General features: G+C 31.6%; 1 protein-coding gene across 1 annotated transcript; it reads right to left on the reverse strand.

The window, feature by feature from the left end:
* Positions 1 to 3817: 3817 nt before the first annotated feature.
* LOC127712809 (neuronal acetylcholine receptor subunit alpha-6-like) lies at positions 3818 to 17891 on the reverse strand. Its single transcript, XM_052219419.1, has 4 exons — positions 17854 to 17891; positions 5911 to 6172; positions 4068 to 4733; positions 3818 to 3823 (listed from the first exon to the last, which is right to left on the reverse strand). Exons 1-4 carry the CDS (start codon positions 17889 to 17891, stop codon positions 3818 to 3820), a joined length of 972 nt encoding a protein of 323 aa, XP_052075379.1.
* Positions 17892 to 20746: the final 2855 nt, after the last annotated feature.

Genomic DNA, 20746 nt, shown 5'->3' on the forward strand with positions numbered 1-20746 from the left:
ATATGCTTTTACACAAATCAGTTATACGCACAATTAAACATCTGATTTACTGTAAAGCAAAAGGGTTTTTGATTGTCCCACGATGGATGTCTGCGCCCTTTTGGTCAGATATTTTTTATAAAAAAAAGTTGGCCTAATAAAGCATTTGTGAAGGATGCGCTATAATTTAAAAGAAACGAATAGAATCTGTTCAAAAGGAAGTAGTCCAAAGTGTATCTCTGGGTGCGGGATTTTCTCGCTGCGTTGAAGACCCGTTGGTGGCCTTCGGTTGTTTTCTGCTGTTTGGTCGGGTTGTTTTCTCTTTGACATATTCCCCATTTCCATTCTGAATTTTATTTATCGACCGTTTTAGCAGTTAGACCAGACGCTAGTCTGTGATCTTTCACATGGTCCTGATATCAATTTTGGTATTGAAGAGACACGGTAAATGAGTTTTTTGATTGTACATGTTACTCAGTTGGGAATGTAGAAGATAAAGGTTTTTTTAGCGACATGGCCCTAGTATCATTTGTTGAAGTATGATATTGTAGTAGACACGGTCGATTGTTCTTTTTATGGCATATGCATGTTATTATATGAATACTTGTTTTTATTTTTCTCTATTGGGTAGCACATTTTTCAGATGTCTTCAAAACCAGTAGATGGATTGATATTGGTACTTTTCGTCAGACACAATCCCCATCCATGCAGATCCTCGTGGACCAGATACCATCCTTCTGTTTGTCATCTAGAACGGACAAAACTCAACGACAATATATGTTCCCAACGCTTTCTGTAGGTGGTGTTTATCTATTATTATTTCAAGCACATTACCTGCTTCAGATATTTCTGTTGCATCATATTCAGTTTATTTGACAAATATTGGTAAATCTACTAGCATTATAAATGAAGCTTTTTATGCTACAAGTCAGGCTCCTAGATGAGCTAGAGTTGAGAATCCGTGTAAATCGGATTTGGTTATTTCTGTGAAAGAAGGAACTTTGAGGTCTGCTGGACACACTGTTCAGAAAGAACCCATTACACCAGAAATTTTGCATTAAATGGTTATTCTATATATGTTAACGAAAAATAGCATGTATGTGCCTTATAAGTTTTGCTGGATTCTTAAGGTATTCCGAATTAGCAGATCAAAAGAAACCATATTGTTTTAATGATTCGTACATTGTTTTACTGCTAGATACTAGTAAAAATGATATTTACCGTGGGGGTAGAGTTGTTCTCATTTCGAAAACTGACAAATTACATGTCCTGTTGAAATGTTTATGAGATATTTAAATTTAGCAAATATCAAGTCGGATAGTAATGATTGAATTTTTCGTCCTTTATCTTTTTGTAAGGATGGATATATCAAAAAGAGTATCACTGAACGTCTGACAGTAACTAAAAATTTAGGAATTTAAAAAACACACGTTTGCGCCTTTCTTTGTCAAAATTGCTGCACAGCTGGCGAGCTATTCCTAATTTTTTTTATAAATACTTTATATTCGTTTGAGGTAACGGAGGTAACGAATTAGAATATTAAGTTGCGCATACGCGTGTTTCTGTTCGTGTAAACAAACACACGTGAGTATGTGCCTTGATATCGGTAATCTATTGGTGTTTTATATTAAATAAACTAAATGATGTTCAGCTATTGATTCGGTCCGTTTCCAACGCAATTTGGTTTGTATTAGTCTGAGTACTGTTTAACTATTATTAAAGTTGAATATATTCAAACTCGTCCAATGTAGGGGAATTGGGCTTCCACAAGTGTTTTTATGTAACTTTTCATATGTTATTGTTGGTTTGTAAGTAAGAAAAAGTTCAATGATTAAGTTAATATTGACATTAAAAGATCTTCTCACAAAAAGAACTGTTCAAATTCCTCAACATCCTCTTTTGTTCGAAGGTCTTTTAATGTCAATATTAACTTATCATTGAACTTTTACTATTACTAATGCTCTTCTGACTTAAAGTATCAATTTAAAAATCTAGATTTTTTTAATTTTACCTAGTAAGTACATCCTTAAAAAAAACATCCATTGTTTTCTGATTTTTTGGTTTCACTGCTTTTCGCGTTAAAGGTGTCAGACCGCCAATTCAATATCCCTATCTATTTAACCAGGTGTTGCAATTTTCAGCTTTCTAAATATTTTACCTTAAGTTTAACTTCACTGAAACCAGGCAAGTCCTGAACCATAATGTATCGCTTTTCTACATTCCAATTTTCAACCAATGTTTAAAGTCTTGTAACGAAGAACTACCGTTCGGAAGCCAAGTACTACTAAAAATAACCCCTGGTTTTCTGTAAATCTTAAATTTGTATACTATGGAGCACATTACTCATCAATTTTTAATGCAAACTCATGGACAAGTAAATTTGTTGGCTGATGGTAGAAATTTTTTCAGGCCCAAATAAAAGAAGCAGTAGTATACCACTGTTCAAAAGTCGATTGAGAGAAAACAAATCCGGGTTACAAACTAAAACCGAGGAAAACACATCAACTATAAGAGGAAAACAACGAAACAACAGACCACTGAAGTGCAACAAAAAACAAACGACAATGCAACAAACATAGAAATGAACTATTAAATAACAACTGCCATATTCCTGACTTGGTACAGGACATTTTAACAAAAAATGGTGGGTTGAACCTGGTTTTGTGGTTAGCCAACCTTGCACTTTATGGCAATGTTAAATATACCGCTAAAATGACAACATTACATGACGGAAATATAGTACAAATAAATGCAAGAACACTCTGGACAGAGAAATACATATTAAATAAATAATATAATAGTACATTTCGACATGTTAACCACAGAATAACAAGAATAAATAAAATTAATTTAGTACAGTACACAAAAACAGCATAATAGAATTAAGAACTGTGTGTCTGTCACACGAATGTATCAACGCCACAAAAAGTGACGTCGTAGGCAAATTTCTAAAAATTGAATATAAATCGAGATTATTTGTAATTATGTTATTTGATGTATTTTATAACAATTACAAAAACATTAACATAATAGTGATATTTCAAGCCTGGGCTGGTAAGCCTGTGGCTAATTGTGACTGCGACAAAGCCTGTCTTTCAATCTTTCATTTAAACAATGATAAAAGGTAAAAGTATTTCACACGTTGGTGACACTATCGGGGACAAGCAATCTAGTAACAGCTCTATCAATTAAACTACCCATTTTGGAATAAAGGACGAAACAACTTCATTGAAATCCTTAATCATACATGTATCACATTTCTACTTTCTAAATTTCAACCCATTTTTAAAGTCCTGGAACGAAGAACTACCGTTCGGAATCCAAGTACTACTTTAATAATCAGTTGTATAGGGTTTGAATGCTCAATTTTGCTCGAAAACAATAACAAAAGACGTGATGTTCCATTTTAAGACTTCTTGCAGTAACTGACAGATACTTGTAGTTCAATGCCAATCAAATGATATATAAAACATCTGTACTCAGACTAAAACATCAACCATTAGACATTTGACAGAATAAGTAGGAAAACGCCAATTAGCGTCTAAGCAAAGCATGACTTTGTGCAATATAAACATATTGATGTAGACATATTGTTAATGTTGTTAGACAATCAGAGTTTAAAATATGGTTTCATATATTTTTTTATTATTTGAATTTTTTAATGGTATTATGATTATAAGTAGCTGTTGGAAAACAGGGCATTTGACTTATCATAATGAAACATTGCAGGTATTACAGACCCGCAGAAATCAATTCATAAAAAAATGCTTTGAACCGATACATCGTAGAGCCATGTATAGCGTCGGTACATTTCATTTAAATCATATGATTGATTTATTTACACCTATATGTAGGAAAATTAACAATGTTGTAATCAAGTCTGTTCCCATCAAAATCCAAAAAGCAAAGAAATCAATAGCAGACGATACATCACGCCATTTCATTGCGTCTTCGGTGTGATTCCTTTGAGGGGATGCATTTTCAATCGCAATTCCATCTTCAACTTTGATGGGTCCTTTTTCGTGTGTATCAGATTGTATCTTATTTCTCCAGCAACACATTCTTCTTTGAAGTTTAACAGCAATTACAAATATTTTAGATTTTTCATTGCCTTCATGTCTGTGATGTATTCTTAACTGGAACGAATTAACGACACGAACTAAAATACAGTAACTCAGTTGAACTACGATGTAAATACTAAGGATGGGTGTGCTTTCTGAATTGACAGGTAGTTGGGCTGTTATCATTGTTAAAAATACCGCGAACGATAAAAACACAGTAACTGAATATGACATTTTCTCACCAGCATCGGCAGGGATAATAAATACTATGGAATTAAGAATGCCTAGGAATATTAAAGGTATTATAATATTGACTATGTAATACGTAGGTTTCCGGCGTAGATTAATTGTGAAAATTATCTCACTGCTACCTAATATCCTGTTTATCTGCACCGAAGTTGAAGTAATTCCCCATAAACTATTCTCTATATATTCGTCAAGTTCAAATTTGGAATCAGGATGAATTTCAACTTCATAATACCGATACGTCCAAATTGTAAATATAATATGGCAGGTCTGCTCATCAAATGGATAAAAAGTAACATCTATGTAACATTTACTTTCAAAGACGTGATACGGATACCAAGATATTCGACCGTCGTGTTTAACACGGACATAATAAAAACTTCCGCCTAGTTCTTCAAACTTGTGAAAACCATTTTTTAATACAATGTCCGGTTTCCAAATCGTATCCTGAAATACATTAAGCATATAAGAATATTACAACCATCATTACTGATTGACACGTAATGGCTATTCAGTGGAAATTGAATTAAATATGCTCGCTTTTTTATTGACAACCAAAATAATTTATTATCCAATGTTCAGCCTAAAAAGAGCATAATATTCAAGACAACAAGTTTTTAACATTGATGAACAGTATGTGTTTACCCATCTAAATCAACTTTTATAACCCCTTTATTTAGCATAATCCTCCTTTATCTTTCATTGTTGTTCTTTTGGGATTTTTTTAATTTATTAATGTTCATGTTACATTTTTTGACAATAACATTGCAAATGGTCATCTTAGGACCTTAGTCCGTCGAACTTAAGAAATAATATCGTATCGTATAAAACATGTCAAACACATATTTAACTTTAAGAGTTCATACCAGTTAAATTTAATCTACTTTAAACTTTTTTACAGTTTTAGTGATTTTTGCCTGATTACAGTTTAGATCAATCCTATGCGGATATTTTTTTCCTATTGTACAATAATTGCATAAAATGTTTTTTTAAAATGTTCATAGCATGAACATGATGAATGATCTCTTCAAATATTGACCACTTGTGCGTCTTAAGTTGACGAAATACGTCTTTGGTGTACTGAAAATATATGTGTTATCTTTGAAGTTGCTGAGATCTTCCTGGCTATAAACGAGACCAGATTAAATGTTACGGTTGGTGAACGCAGTCTCGTCTTTCGAAATTAGATACCAAATACAAAATTTTGTTTTGGAAAAGGTTACTTATTTTGAACTTTGTATCTCTAAAACTAACTCTACTATGTCTATTAATTGAACCTCTAATATTTCAAAAAGACACGATGTACTCCTTTATAAGATTCGCGCCTGTTATTTAACTTTGTTTGGACGCAACAGCAATATTCCATAGTTTATAATACATTAATTGTTAATAAAAATTAAAATTAAGATGCAAAACACTTTTAATTAAACGAAATAGTTCCTTTCTGAACATATGATAGTTAGTTGCAAAAAGATGTGGAATGTCTTTTATAAATTATTTAATCAAGTTCAAAGAAGAAATCACATGCGATAAATTCTTCAGTTCAACAGAATAACGTTTTGGAAAAAAAACTAAAACCTGTGGTTGATAAAACAGTAAATTTATTGTCACAAACCTGAAGAACTAACATGTAGTAAATATCATTGTTAGCCGCTCTATCCCAAACTAGCTGTTCATCCCACCATATAAGATCCAAGAAACCTGCAACAGCTATTTTTTCTGCCACCTCATCAAGTTCATGAATGCTGGACATCTCGAAATCGACAGTCACTAGAATGGCATCATCTTGGTCGTTTATAGGTCTCATTTGTTTATTGTAACTTTTATTGATGAATAATTCTGTAAACAGATTCTTGGCATCATTTGTAGTTTGACAAAACCCATTGCTGATTGTCAACAGTAAAAAAATAATGCGTATTTCGTTTGCCATTAAACCCCTTTCCTCGTTCTTCTAAACTTATTTATTATTATACAAAGATGGTGCTCAAATCTAACGAATTTTGTAAATGATTGATTTGACCATATATTTGAAATGAGAAAAACAAAATGACTCGACTGGAAATTTAAATGTACTTAAATATACATATTCATGTTCACAAAGATCAATACACAGCTTTGCCTTATTCTCTCATCAAACATATTAAAACTCAAATTATGATTAAATGTTTTTCCTAAAGGCATTTGAAAACCAGCGAGGGACATTGATGGAATTGTTATTTATCAGAGGAAAAGAGGCGAAGGACACCAAATTGACATTCAAATGACAACTCCAACTGCAAAGAACGCTACGGACTGAGCAACTCGAACGCCACCATAAAACAATATCATATAAGTTCCGGAAGGGTGGCCAGATGCTGTTCTACATACATGTGGCACTAGTCCTGTGTGTCATGTAAGTACAAATGATGAGATAATTCTCAAACAATGCTGTAAAAACTATGCATCAAAAACCAAATTACATATTAAATCAATAATTAAAAGCAATTATCGGTCATTTGTACGTATAGCTTCTTACAATATACAGAACCCTATAATCTAGACTCGCATGGTAGGTGACCCATGCATATCAGCAGACGCTTACAGAGTAAACAAACCCGATCTCGCTATGTAGGTGTTCATTCAATTCTCCCGTTAGATTTCATTTACTTTTCATATTTAACATGGATTACAAATATGAGCAATATTGCACTAATGACACTACAATCTTAATGTCTGTTTATATTTAGTTTGTACTGATTGAAGACCCTTGGTTGTTTCAACGGCTTGTTTAACATGTGTACTTGCCTTTGAACTAGTTTTAACCGAATACATTAAGACAAATAAATCAAAATTCTTGCCCACTCCAATAAGCTGTTTTGTTTAACAAGGAATATGTGTTGGTAAAACGTTCTGTACGTTGAAAATTTGTCAATGCACCTTTTATATTCCCTAATTGACTTTGTTGTTGATTTATTTAGAAAAGAATATTTGTTGTTAAAATGTTCTGTACGTTGATATTATAAACTTTTTATAATGCACCTTTTATATTCCCTAGAAGACTTTCTTCTTTGTCAATGTCATTTTAAAAGTATAAAATTGTACTGGTTATCATTTCTCTGAGGTTGATAAACTTGTTAATTTTACGAACTATTTTCTACCCAGGTATCTCGTGAGATAGCTTAATAATGTGTTTTTCAAGGCTGCTTTATTGAAAGGAAAATGAGATTGGGAGATAATCTGTGGAAATATTTTAATTTTATTGTTTAGACTTTTGTGCAGGTAATTAAAATATCCAATCGGGAAATCATTTTATAAAATAATATTTTTTTCATATATGTTCACCTTGGAAATTGATTTATATCTGGAGCCAATCAACTCAACGACACAGAAAGAAATACAAATAAGGGCAAGGTAATTGATAAACACAGGGAAAATTGCTCACAAGAAAATTGTCACGTGCATTTCACGTGAATTGAGATTTTTATGAATTGCACTTGAATCTCATGAGAAAATTTTCACTTGAATTTTACTTGAACTTCACAAAAAAAATAGTATTTTTTGCACGATTTGAACTAAATTTTATAATTTAGATGTTATTTGAATATTTTGTAAAAAAAAATCATTTGATTTTCACGTGAGTTTCACATAAGAGTCATATAAGTTTTCAAGAGAAATGAAGTAAGTTTACGTGAGTTTCACGTATAATCCCGTTTGAAGTGAAATTCACGTGAGATTCAAGTGAATCTGAATTCACGTGAAATTCATATGAGTGAAATTTCTCTGTGTATCCGGAACTGATTTTATTGCGTGTATTGAAATATGCTGTGTGGATGATAACTGTTAAATCATTCACAACTTTTGAAGATTTCCAATTTGACATTCTGTATATATATTTCCTTGATGTTTTTTTCCTTCGTTTTGTCAAGTAAGATGCATTGCCTAATACAGTACCATAATGTGAGGATAAGCAGAAGTCGTTCATCATTTGAACATAGTTTTAAATCAGTATCCACCGAAACATTGTCAATTAGAAACTGTATACATTAAACATGTTAAACTAAAACATGTTTGACAATTTCACATTTTAACTGTTACTTCATTCAACAAAATGTCAACGTGTTATATTATTTTATTTTCTTTAATTTTTTTTTTTTTCATTTTTTATACTTTTTTATTGCCGTGGTTCTAAAACGGAAATGTAATTTCCTAGACCAATAACGAAAACATAAATGGATGAAGTAACCAATATTCCAATTTATAATATGGAGCAAATTGCATATGGTTCATTAGATAAACTTGTGGTTTTGTTTTTAAGATTTTAATGTCGATCAATATAAACAAAAACATTCACCAACTATTCAGATGACATAGCTCTACATTTTGTTTTGCTTTGACTGGTAATTATGAATCCAAACATGTATGACCAGTCTTATCCGCTAGACAAATTCGAAATGGTGTTCAATTACATGCAAGAAACATGTTTTGACAGCAAGATAGATCTATATGCTATTTACGAATTCAAGACCCTTCTTTAATCTGAAAATATTAGAAATGACCATTGCGTCATTACGTATATATAAACACAATAGGGATAACAAAAAAACATTTACAGTACAAGACAACATCACGAACCAACCACCTATCTTTTTTTTCAAAATGACAAAAAATTGTTCATTTAATGATATGATTCGGTGTTATCTGTGAGAGAGGACGAATTCCGTTTCAAATATTTCTCTGAATTCCAAGCATGTTCTTAATTTCCGTTGAAAAAATAACGGAAAATCGGAAAAGTTTTACGGTGTTGGTCCTGTTGTTAGGGATTTTAGTTATACAAAGAAACGCTATCTTCGGATGGCGTTTTTATTCATATTCAATTAAAGAAGCACTAAACATGAAGTAATCTATATCTATAAAAGACGTAAATAAAAACTAGAGGCTCTAAAGTACATGTGTCGCTCACCTTGGTCTATGACATTGTAGACGAGAATAGAGTTCATGACAAAAATCTCTGCTGTTTCGTTGATCTTGCTTTGCTGATCATTTAGTCTGTTTAGTTTCTCTATATCTTTTTTTTAGTTTCTGCTCGAAACACAAAAGAGGGCAAGAAAATCCTCATTTAAGCAATCACTCCTATAAAGAGTGACAGTCTGCTAACTATATCAGCAAAATTTGACTTGTTAGTTGATCTTGCCTTGCCGATAATTTTTGTGATTTAAAGTGTCTATGTATCTATTATATTTCTTATCCTATAAGACAAAACGCAAACAAATGTGGTAAAAATTGTCATTAAAGAGCAATAACTCCAATACGGAGCCGTCGGACGATTTACTTGATGAAGTCCTAATTGTAGACCATATCTTGCTGATCATTTTTGCTTATTTAAGTTTCTATCTATCTATTTTGATTTTTAAGATATAAGGTAAAAACACAAAAAATAGTAAAAACCGTCATCAAAGGACCATAACTCCAATAAGGAGTCGACTGACGATTTTGATCATTCAGATTTATTTGCAATTTATTGATCATTATTGCAATTTAAAGTTTCTCTCTATCTATTATAATTTTCATCATAATAGGCAAACTGAAAGAAATTGGTAAAATTTGTCATTTAAGGGCAATAACTCCTATTAGAAGTCGTCTGACAGTTTTGTCGTTTAAAGACAATTGGTAGAGCTCAACATTTTGAACATTTTTGCCCCTGTCAGATTTTCTCTATTTATAATAATAATAGTAGAAAAAACTTGCATTTTACCCTTATGTTCTATTTTTAGCCATGTCAGCCATCTAGGTTGGCAGGCGGGGTCATCAGACATATTTTTAAACAAGATACCCCAATGATGATTGTGGCCAAATTTGATTAAATTTGTCCCAGTAATTCCAGAGGAGAAGATTTTTGTAAAAGTTAACAGACGACGACGGACGACGGTCGCCAAGTGGTGAGAAAAGCTCACTTGGTCCTGTGGGCCAGGTGAGCTTACAATTTAAGAGAAATAATAAAGAACACATTGTGTTTGCTATAAAAATGTATGTTTAATAACATTTAGAATGATACAAAATTTATTTTCAATGTTTTACGAGTATATTCTTTTGCCAAGTTTTGGTAATCAGATACAACAAATTTGCGGGAAATAATACGATGCCCCCTCCTTACATTTTACGTAAAGTTTCGAGACATTCGATACCAGAAGGGAGAGACTTCACCGGGATTTTTGCGAAAATACAAGAGACTGAAAAAAAGAAACGATCATGGGTTCATAGGAAATATTCACCTCTTCAAGGAACAAAATGTATATTTTATCAGCAAATGAAATAATTTTGTTTTATATTAATTTTTGTTTTTATTGAATGTATGAACGACATGTAAAGCATATATTTATATATCATGTCTACATTTAATTTTGGATCCAGTATTTTGTAGGAAAATGTGGGATACACATTCCTTCTTTCTACGGGTATGAATCGCCGTTCTGTAGGTGTCAGACCACCAATTCAAAATCCATATCTATTCTATCAAGTTTAGCAACTTTCTCAGAGTTCTAAAAATTTTACCTTAATATAAAAATAATAAAATGTGGTTTGATTGCTAATGAGACAACTCTCCAAAAGAGACCAAATGACACAGAAATTAACAACTATCGGTCACCGTACGACCTTCAATAATGAGCAAAGCCCATACCGCATAGTCAGTTATAACAGGCCCCGAAATGGCAAATGCTCCTAGTACATAGAAATATGGCCAAGATACATGAAGGCGCCAACACGGAACATAGTTTGACATTAAACCTACAGAAATAACATTCAGCAACATTTTTCTAATAAAACTGTAAACAATACATTAATAATGCTGTCATTGTTCCTCGTGTGTGAATTTTCATTAATCTCAATTTCAAGATGGATGATATGAAAAAAACAAAGTGTATTTCGTTACCTTAATATGTATTTGTAAATATTATGCCAATTTATCATTCTATCGACCTAGACCGTGGTCGAGGAATTAATTTAGTGTATTAAGAAAGTTTGATTTACTCATGTTGATAAAATGATTGTTTTTGATTGTTTGTGCCTACCTGCATCCAAAATATGACAACCACAACGAAAGAAATATAACGACCAGATATAGCTTTTGCTTGAATAACAGGATTTATTGACGGTTCTGTTGAATATTGTTAATGTTCATATTAATCCTAAATTTAAAATGACGACATCTTAAGAAGCAACCAATCAATTAAACAGTACAATCCAAAACAGTTATCACCATCAAATAAGTAAGTAAGCAGCTTCTTTTTGAAAAATGGGTTTCAAAATGGAATAATGTATGGATTATGCTTTATCGGTCCTTCAATTTTTAGTCCTTTATTTAAACGTTAAGGTTACATCCCTTGAACGCAATTCAAAGAATTTCTTTTTGGATTTTCCTTCTTCACAAACGGTTAAACGCAAAAAATATAGAAAACCATGAACGTATAAATACGTAGAAACATTATAATCTATATGATCAAAAGGGACATGAAAATGATAGCTTAATTCATATAAGGTCAAATTTTTTACTGATGTACATGGAACCTTAGTATCTTAATTATTTCTTAATTCATTTACAAGGAAATTTAAAAAAAAAGTATTTTACATTGTGCTATGCATCATTTCAATACCGTAGCACAGACTTCTGAGCGGATGATACCCTCGGTGACTAACAGTCAACCTCCAGTAATATCGATTAAATGCTAGTAAAATGAAACAATACTTCATCAATGTCGTTTGTCCGAAGAGTTTTTTTTTGTGGATTGACCTTCATTAGGAACACTCAAACCCCATAGTTAAAAGCTAGGGATGTATAGATACGTGGAAACGTTAAGGGCTATATTACCGAGAGGGACATGAAAATAGCAAAATTCTTGTAAAGTCAGCTTTGCTTGAGGCAGTTATTTAGTATGAAATGTAAATTCTGAAAGGACATTAAGATACAGTTTTACTTGACTGACTATTTTAAGTCTGTCATTCAACTTATCTTTTGTCTCTCTTTTTTAAACAGTACAACCGAAGACAGTTATCGGCACTGAAACAAGTCAGCAGCTTCTTTTCGAAAAATGGGTTTCAAAAGGAAATAATTAATGTTTTGATTATTCTTTACCGGTCTTTCAATTTTTAGTTATTTATTTAAAATTAAGGTTACTTCCCTTGAGTCTAATTCAAACCGTTAAAAGCAAAAAAAAAAAGATATTATAGAAACCATAAATGTATAAATACGTAGAAACATAAGAATCTATATGACAAAAGGGACATAAAAAGAATAGATAAATTCATCTATGGTCAATTTTTTTTTTCTGAAGTAGATGGAACCTTAGTATCTTAATTGTTTCATCAACAAGGAAATTAAGAAAAATATGTTACATTGTGCTATGAAACATTCCAATACCGTAGCACGAACTACTGAGCTGATGATAACCTCGGTGACTAAAAGTCCACCTGCAGTAATATCGATTAAATGCTAGTAAAATGAAACAATACTTCATACATGTCGTTTGTCCGAAGAGCTTTTTTGTGGATTGACCTTCATTAGGAACACTCAAACCCAAAAGTTAAAAGCTAGGGATGTATAGATACGTGGAAACGGTAAGGGCTTTATTACCAAATGGTACCTAAAAATAGCCAAATTCTTGTAAAGTCAGCTTTGCCTGAGGCAGTTAGTATGAAATGTAAATTCTGAAAGGACATTAAGATACAATTTTACTTGACCGACTATTTCAAATCTGTCATTTAACTAATTCTAAAAGGTTAAGGTATTTCCCATTTAGGTAGCTATCTAATCAGATGCAGGACATAATAAATTTGGAATTTGATTTTCTTCCTTTTAAACATCTGTTTGTTTATTCAATGACTTCTTTTATGGTTCACTTCATTAAACTTCCTTCGGTATGTAGGAAGTTAAACGTTTAAATTGTATAGATAACATAACAAATATTCACCGAAAAAATACCACCGAAAACAAAACCTTATACACAACCAGGAAAGACAAATGATGCGTCAACATACCTGCAAGGATTTGTATACAGCACTTTAGTTCAGCATTATAAAAACATGGAGCAATTACTGGTGGGAAATATATTTCATGTTGTAAAACTATTTATCATCGACGGGGTAGTTGATATGCTATTGTTTTTATTGATCATGCTACATTTGGTTTCTCATTTCTTGTACTTGAACTTGGGTAGATGCTACAATCCGTTTCTCATTCTTGTACTTGAACTTCGGTCGATGCTACATTTCGTTTTTCATTTCTTGTATTTGAACTTTCGTAGACGCTACATTTCTTATCTCATTTTTTGTACTTGAACGTGGGTATGACACTACATTCCGTTTCACATATCTAGTACTTGAACATGGGTACGACTCAATATATTTACAAGAGTGATTTGAATCTCGGTATTCACATAAACCAGATGTACATACTGGGATTCTAGTCACTCTTGTAAATATATTGAGTCGTACCCAAGTTCAAGTACACGCAAATAACACAGGTTCTCTAACCTTGAGTTATTTGACAATCTCAAAAATATGTTTTGATTCAATTCAACTGGAATGATACAACGATTAAATAGTTTCTGTATAAAAGTATAAACACGAAAAGACAATCGCATGAACATTATTTCTATCCTTGAATTTTTATGCCCCACCTAGTGGCATTATGTTTTTCGGTCTGTGCGTCCGTTCGTTCGTCTGTCCGTCTGCCCCGCTTCGGGTTAAAGTTTTTGGGTAAAGTTTTTGGTCAAAGTAGTTTTTGATGAATTGAAGTCCAATCAACTTGAAACTTAGTACACATGTTCCCTATGATATGATCTTTCTAATGTTAATGCCAAATTAGAGTTTTGACCCCCAATTTCACGGTCCACTGAAAATAGAAAATGATAGTGCGAGTGGGGCATCCGTGTACTATGGACACATTCTTTTTTTTTTAAATATTTTGAAATGAAAGATACATTGACATATTCACAATGAAAATTACACGAATCAAATAGATAAAAAGATTGCATCTCCATTATACATTGTATAAATATTTATTACTAGACCAAAACACAGACAACTAAAATCAGTGTTTTAAATGATTAGGTAATTAATGCATTTTAGAGTTTTTATGTTAATTGTCTACCGAAAATTGGTATGTGGCGATATCAATTAAAGGGCTTGATACATTTCTTCAAATAGATTGTATATATATAACAACTTAAACTTCATTTCTACTTTGATTGATAGTAATCTCATCCGATAATATACTTTATGTTTCATATTTACTCGGTATAATGTTTTTTCTCCATAATCTGGAACAGGAAATTAATAATGTTTTCCATTTAAGATAGCGTATTTATAACTATTCTAGATTTGTGATGATAACTTAGTAACACATCTGAAGGAAAAACATTTATTCGTGAACTTTAAAAATTGAATAATGGTCAAAAGCAAATAACGTATTAAAACAAAATATAGAACTGAAGTTGAAAGTACATGAAATATGAGGCTTATAATTTGTAAAAAGATTTGTTAAAAACTCAACCAAAGACGCTACATATTGCATTCAGTTGCTACCAAACTTTGAAGATTTGACTGTTTTAATAACAATAGTTTTTGGGTAAAATCAGAAATTTAGAAAAACAAAATTCTCAAACACGCAGTGAATAGATTGTTGCGAATCTTTACAGAAATCTTAGAATAAATATTTGGATCCTAGTTGGAATCGGTTTGGTAACTCATATATACATTGTCTTCCACTGTAAATAAGAACATTAACCATACTCGTTAGTTTTTATTTCGTGTTCGCTCGCACAAAGCGTAGTTTTGTCCTGAATGTTCCGTTTGAAATTCTTTAATAAGTAAAGGTTATTCCAGTTGATACGATTTATTATTTTTATTACCGATTCAGTGTTATGCATAAAATGCATGGTAGGCTGTTTCATCTTTCGTTTTTTTAGTCCGTTTAGCTATATCCATGCTTTCAATGTATAATTGTACACGTTATATACACGATATTTAAGTGTGCAACTGATTTAAAAGGAACGGGCGTGGTAATATTGTTGTCGCGTCATTATATATTTTTCAATATGATCCACTTTTTGGAGAAGAACAACATGAAGAATATCATTATTTGAGTAAATTTGTGACATTCCCTACAGTGACGCTGGAAGACAATATTTTTCAAACCAACTGAACAAAATATAATGTTCAAATACAAAATTGCTTCGGAAAATGATCCCTTTTTTTCTCCTTCTTAAGTAGTATGCTTTGGTTTTTTTTCACAAATGGGTATATTTCAATACCAACTTCCGAAGCAAGGTTTTGGAAAAAACAAAAAAATACAGAACTATAGAATAAAATAAGAATGGAAACGAATAATGTGTCAAAGAGACAACAACCCGACCAAAGAGCAGAAAACAGGCAAAGGCCACCAATGGGTCTTCAACACGGCGTGAAAATCCCACGCCGAAGACTTCATGACGACAACGATCGCTGAACCAAATAAAGTGTTACAAAGTAGAATCTATCCAGAGACATCTTGTAACTGTCAGGTATATCAACTAATGCTTGAGACATATTTGTTTATTTTTTTTTTAATTCGATGCATGCGATATTTTTCCCATTAAATCAGCAACCGAGGTATTTTGATAGATAAAGACAAAAATAATGTTTTATCAAATTTGGTCAGAAGACTTTTGTCTTATCTACCACTATAAATAAATTAAATTATTTTATGTATCGCAATATTCTGTATGTGCTTGTGAAGGAGTAACTTGGAAGAACAATTCAGACCAAAATAGGTATATTAGCTAAAATATTAAAATATTGACATAAAAACATTTGTAACGGTTAAAATATGCAACCTTGAAATCGGATTTTATTAATTGTTTCCTAATATATTTGGCGGTGGAAAAACAACAAGAACTTTAAGTTAAATATACGGTATGTAAAAACAATAGTTTAATACATATTGATAAAACGCTTGTGAATAATTTTTTACGTTTTTTTTTTTTGGGGGGGGGGAGGGGAGGACAATATACACGAAATAAAATGACAATTCAATACCAGCAAATACTAAAATTTTCAAAATAAACAGCAATTTTGCGGCATTTCTATCTTTTAACAAATGGGGAAAACTTCGGCTTATAAGTTTTTTTAAGTAACTTTCGTTTATAAATGATATGCATTACTATCGTATTTCATCGAACACCTGGATTCCTAAATAGACAAAAAGATTAAACAGATACTTCCTTTTTCTGAATTTTAAAGATGACGTTTATTTACCATAAAAAAACTCTCGATGAAGCAGCATCATCGAAAGGAACTATCCTCTATCTGAGAAATTTTTATATGAATTGCAAACTTTTGAATATGGTATCAATTAATAGATACATACTCCATATGCAGGTGCCGTTTTAAAAAGATGTTAGCCTAGTGCTTAAATTAGAACTCAACCATAGAATCGTTCACATAATAAACTTCGTTTGATCTCCCTGGGTCCCAGCAACGCTACTATCTTTCAAATAATGACTTCTTGGAAGATAATGGTCTGAATTAGTCGACATATCTTTGAGGAGCCTATTCACTTCTATCTTCGAAATGAAGATTTAGAATTAAACGATAAACAGGAATGCAAAGAGTGCGACAGGAAACAGATGGTATTGCGCCCATGGAAAGCAAAAATGCAGGTGGATCCACGAAATGTGGATTTATGGGCATTCCTTTTTCTTAATATTAAAGATGATGTTGTTCGTTAATTTAAACAGATATATAAATATTTATATGAGCAAAATTGAATGCTTGGATGCAAATACATTACGAAATTACAAATTCGGTCCAAAGTAATGGTTACCTTCTACAGTTACGTTATTAAAAAAAACGAACCGAAATTGTAAAAAGTGTTCGGGAACTCTGCTATTCCTGAAAAGAAATAAGTTATTTTTAAATAGTGTAACATTCGTATTGCTCAATATTTACAGTAGGTGTTCAATTCCTACAAAGGTTGATCTACACAAATTATTTCATTCCGTCATATGATTTCATTTTATATGAAAAGAACACATGCCGTATGTTACATGAAAGCAATCAAAGATTATAGAATTATTAGCTCCCCCCAATTTATTAATCAACACTATTTTTTCGCATTTTTCGTGTAGTTCGTGGAAACGATTATGCTTTTGATAAATATATCTTGTAAATATGGAGAATTGATATCAATACATAACAATAAATTATAAACATATGAAAACATGTATGATAATGATCATTTCAAAATTTTATACGAAATATTTTACGAGCTATATATTTAAACATCTTCATTGTACCAATTTCATCCGTCGGACGTATAATGGATTGCACATGGAATGATAATACTTTCATCGTCCTTGAAAATTTCTGCTGAAGTTTTGATTTTAAAGTTTTACTATAAAATTAAAAAAAATATCGTAACATATATTTTTTATTCCGAAAATCTGTAAATATATGAATTGAATGCTTTGTTTTTGAAAATGTATACAAAATAAATGTCATCGCATTTTAACAAGAAACGTTTCTGAGCTTCTTGCAAACTGTGAAAGATACTTACTTTGGTATCGTCCACCTCTCCTCTGCTTTCATGTACATTTTTCAAAAAAATAACATTCAATACATTATTGAAAGTCAGAATTTGATGATAAGTCGAATTTGGCGACGTCATAAATGAAAAAAAATGACGTTTATTTACCATAAAAAAAAACTCTCGATGAAGCAGCATCATCGAAAGGAACAATCCTCTATCTGAGAAATTTTTATATGAATTGCGAACTTTTGAATATGGTATCAATTAATAGATACATACTCCATATGCAGGTGCCGCTTAAAAAGATGTTTGCCTAGTGCTTAAATTAGAACTCAACCATAGAATCGTTCACATAATAAACTTCGTTTGATCTCCCTGGGTCCCAGTAACGCTACCATCTTTCAAATAATGATTTCTTGGAAGATAATGGTCTGAATTAGTCGACATATCTTTGAGGAGCCTATTCACTTCTATCTTCGAAATGAAGATTTAGAATTAAACAATAAACAGGAATGCAAAGAGCGAGACAGGAAACAGATTGTATTGCCCCCATGGAAAGCAAAAATGCAGGTGGTTCCTTGAAATATGGATTTATGGGCATGTCGGGAATATAACAATTGAAACGTCATGTCTGTGCGGGTTAAAAAATCAAAGATAAATATTTGTATAAAGTAGGTTCTCTGTAAAAAGATTTTTACTATTTTTTTGTACAATTTTAAGAAAAGGTCGTCTCAATTTCTATACAAGTTTTTGCAGTCTTCTCGATCTATTCACATTCAATGTTTACATAGGGATAAGTAAAATTGAGAATGGTCCGTTTGAATTTGTTTAGTAAATTAATTTCAAAAGTTTTAATCTTTGCTGTATATCAATCGATTCTGTTTGATTTTTTCCTCTAAACGTCTCTGATCTAGCTGCATAATATAAGGATAAGTGTTCCAGAGAGGTAAACAGCCAGTAACAAAATAAATTGAAGTTGGTACTCCAAGAATTTATTCGCATAGCAACATTTTAAACCCATTTTACACAAAGCTCCTAAAGTCTGCTGTACTCGTCGTTTTGCTAATTTGGAAGGAAAATGATAACATTATAGAAAACATTTTGTTTTTATAACAATCTAATTTTATTGTTACTATTTACTAGAACGTTTCCATGTGAATTTATAATTAATAACGTCCTTACTAAAACGAGACAAACATTGAAAAGATTAAGATTTCTGTGTTTTCAGGGGCGGTAATATTTTGTCACTAGATTTCCCACTGAAACTTCCTTCGGTATGTAGGACGTTCGGATATTTGAATATGTATAGATAATATAACAAATAAACACCGAAAAATGCCACCGAAAAAATACCCAATGACAACCACGAAAGACAAATTATGAATCAATTTACCTGCAATGATTTGTATAGAGCGGTCTGGTTCAGCTTTATAAAAACATGAAGCATTAAATGGTGGGAAATACTTCATGTTGTAAAGCAAACTATTTGTCATTGAAGGAGCAGGAAATATTGAATATTTATTGATCATGCTACATTCCGTTTCACATTTCTTGTACTTGAACGTGGGTAGACGCTACATTTAGTTTCTCATTTTTTGTACTTGAACGTGGGTATGACACTACATTTCGTTTCACGTTTCTTGTACTTGGACTTGGGTATGACGCTACATTCCGTTTCACATTTCTTGTACTTGAACGTTGGTATGACTCAATAAATTTACAAGTGTGACTTGAATCCAAGTATTCACAGATGTACAGTATACACAAAAACACAGGTTCTCCAAAATAGACATTTTGTGGACTTTGAATTATTTGACAAAACTCATACACTGAATCTCTAAAATATGTTTTGATTCAAGTCAACTGGAATGATACCAACATTAAATGGTTTCTGTATTATTTTTATCCTTGAATTTATTTTGAAATATTTTGAAATGAAAGATACACTGACATATTCACAATAAAAATTACATGATTCAAATAAAAAGATTGCATCTCCATTATACATTGTATAAATATGTATTACTAGACAAAAACACAGACAACTAAAATCAGTGTTTTACAATACCGGGTATGCAGAGTACAACAGTAACTGTGTTATAATGTAGATGACTGTTAATATGTTATTGTGGATTTTCATTTAGGTAAAGGAGAGGTATCATAAAGACTTTATAATGTCTTTGTCGGTTTTAATAAGTGAAGACAATTTGGACATCGACATCCATGTGCATACTTTAAATGATACCCACGGTTTCTTGTGTTAAAATCTAATGATTAAACTCGCTTCAGATCTAGCATCATTCAATCATAATGTTTCTCTATTCTTTATGTAAACATTTTACTTTTTTAAATCACTTGCCTGAGTGCCATTTAAATGATTACGCAATAAATGCATTTTACAGTTTTTATATGTTATAGTTGTCGCCTGAATATTAGTATTTGGCGATATCAATTATATGACTTGATACATTTCTTCAAATAGATTGTATATATATTACAACTTATTCTTCATTTCTACTTTGATTGATTCTCATCCGATGAAATATGTTTCATATTTACTCGATATATTGTTTTTCTCCATAATCTGGTACAGGAAATTAATGATATTTTCCATTTAAGATAGTGTGTTTGTATATATTCTCGATGTGTGATGATAACTTAGTAACATATCGGACGGCAAACATTTATTCGTGGAAACTAAAATTGAATTGGCGTCAAAAAATTAAAAGAGGTATAAAACAGAATATAGAACTGAAGTTTAACGCACAGAAAATATAAGGCTTGTAACTTTTAAAAAGATTTGTTGAAAAAATTCTGCATACCGTAAATATTCAGTTGCTACCAAACTTTGAAAAAGACTGTTTTAATAACAATAACAATAGGTTGTTTTTTGGTAAAATCAGAAATTTAGAAAAAAAAA

Source organism: Mytilus californianus, unplaced genomic scaffold, assembly GCF_021869535.1.
Source record: "Mytilus californianus isolate M0D057914Y unplaced genomic scaffold, xbMytCali1.0.p SCAF_8, whole genome shotgun sequence".
Taxonomy (NCBI): Eukaryota; Metazoa; Mollusca; class Bivalvia; order Mytilida; family Mytilidae; genus Mytilus; species Mytilus californianus.

Bases quoted from the DNA above. Each gene is read 5' to 3' on its own strand.
- LOC127712809 (XM_052219419.1), bottom strand. From the start codon at position 17,891: ATGTACATGAAAGCAGAGGAGAGGTGGACGATACCAAA. The intron at 6,173-17,853 runs GTAAGTATCTTT...GTTGACAATCAG, and splicing joins GAGAGGTGGACGATACCAAA to CAATGGGTTTTGTCAAACTA. The intron at 4,734-5,910 runs GTTCTTCAGGTT...AATGTATTTCAG, and splicing joins ATGATATTTACTACATGTTA to GATACGATTTGGAAACCGGA.